Genomic DNA, 1,868 nt, shown 5'->3' with positions numbered 1-1,868 from the left:
GGCCAGCTCCATAACAGGGAAGAAGACAATAATTTTTCAATATAATTTTAATTTATCTATTTTTAGAATGACTCTTCAATAATCTTGGAAATTTTATAATGAATACAAAATTACCAAATATACTATGCTTAGAAACTAACCTAAACATGTGTATTTCCATCTGTATTTTTATATACATATGTTATTTCATTTTGTTTTATAAATTTTATAGTTCCGTTTTGTATTTGACTTTGTTGACTTGACATATTAAATTAATTCCTATGTTATAATATTTTCATCACAATAATTTCATTGAAAGAGGTGAAAAAACTTTACTTGGCCATTAAGCTGTGGAGTAAATAGCTCCCTTTATTTTATTGTTTAACCACTACAATATAGTTGTATTTATTTTCTCTTTCTCAGGACAGAAATCTGTATACATGCTAAGAAATAAAATAATTGGTCAAGTCAGTGAAAAGACTTTGGAATCTGGAAATCTATGGCTCAACATCTCTTTCCCATGGTTAGACCAATTAACTGGCTACTAGAATTTGTATCATCAACTTTATCTGGGCTTGGGGAGCACAATGCAGTTGGAAGAGCAAAAAAGAGAACATACCTAAATCTCTTCTTGGGTCACCTTTGTGCTCTGCTCACTTATTTCTCTGAAAAGGTAGTTACCTCATGCATAATTTGCATGTTATATTGGATTGCTCTGCATTGAGGCAGATGAGCTCTGCAGAGGTGACTTCAGAAAGAGGGTAGTAAACTTCTTTTAAATTTTGCGCACATAATGAAAAATGCTTAATGTTCAAATCTTCCACAATGCAGTTGAACCAAAACCTTAAAGAAACTGCCTGAAAACCTCTGGCACCAATTAAAGATACACTCAGACCCTTTATATGAATATTTGTATCACAATTTGTCAAAAATCCAGATTCTTCTGGGGACAATTGGAATTCTCTGAAACATCTATGTAGAAGAAAACCAACAGTTGAGATTTATGAAGTAAAAATGCAAAACTCTTCCATGTCTTCCAGAGTGAATTTCTATGTGCGTTCCTACTGCACATGGGGACGAGTAGCACTAGATCCTTGCAGATGTTGCAATTTCTCCTTTCTTTGGTTCCTGCTCTGAGGGGAGAGAAGGAAGAGCTCCCCCTGAAGTCCCCAGGCAAGGTTTGGGCACAGGCAGCAGGTGCTTGGGGATCCCCGTGCCACACTGCACAAAAGTAGGTTCCCACATCTGCAATCTGGGCGGCTGTGATGTGCAGGGAGCTGTCCTTTCTTGATTCCCCAAACCGAGCTGTCAGTCTTTTCTGCTTCTTTACTTCTCCACCCTTCGCTAATACCATCAAGAGGACGGGACTTCCCTCAGGTCTCTGCTTGTACCACTGTACGACGGTTAAAGTCATTGAGAAATTACAGTATGTGGTGAAGTCCTCTCCTTCCTGTATATGCAGGAACTGAGGAATTTGCATTAGCTGTTGTCCATTCACCTCTGTTCAGAAAGACAATGGGAAGCATCAGACAAAATCAGGTTAGGTCTCTAATCTCTGAGCTGCAAAGTTCCTTCTCATGCTTCTATTTTTCTCTTTCTTTCCATGTCTCCCTCCCCATCTCCCTCTACCATCATGTTCTCTCTTTCTCTCTCAATTCTTGTTTCTTAACCAGAAAGTTCATTCCCTGTCTGCAGATAATTTTCGATTATGTTGGATTTTCTGGAAGTAATCAGGTAAATTTCAAACTCACGTGAAAATTGCATCCATAAGATCATCACCGGTGTGATGAGTAGCATCTTCCTCTCTTTCAGATAGAGTTGCTGAACCTAACTTCTACTAAATGGGTTCCCTTGTACAGTCTTCTTCCAGATCCAAAGAAATAGTTTTG

General features: G+C 38.0%; 1 protein-coding gene across 1 annotated transcript; it reads right to left on the bottom strand.

The window, feature by feature from the left end:
- Nucleotides 1-904: 904 nt before the first annotated feature.
- On the bottom strand, nt 905-1,782 carry LOC110596474. Its single transcript, XM_021717168.1, has 2 exons — nt 1,731-1,782; nt 905-1,479 (listed from the first exon to the last, which is right to left on the bottom strand). The coding sequence occupies exons 1-2, from the start codon at nt 1,774-1,776 to the stop codon at nt 905-907; spliced, it is 621 nt and encodes a 206-aa protein (XP_021572843.1). The 5' UTR covers nt 1,777-1,782.
- Between the last annotated feature and the right edge of the window lie 86 nt (nt 1,783-1,868).

This window comes from Carlito syrichta, unplaced genomic scaffold (assembly GCF_000164805.1).
Source record: "Carlito syrichta isolate Samal-C Ts95f unplaced genomic scaffold, Tarsius_syrichta-2.0.1 Scaffold107911, whole genome shotgun sequence".
Classification (NCBI taxonomy): Eukaryota; Metazoa; Chordata; class Mammalia; order Primates; family Tarsiidae; genus Carlito; species Carlito syrichta.
This window is presented reverse-complemented; position numbering and strand designations above follow the sequence as displayed.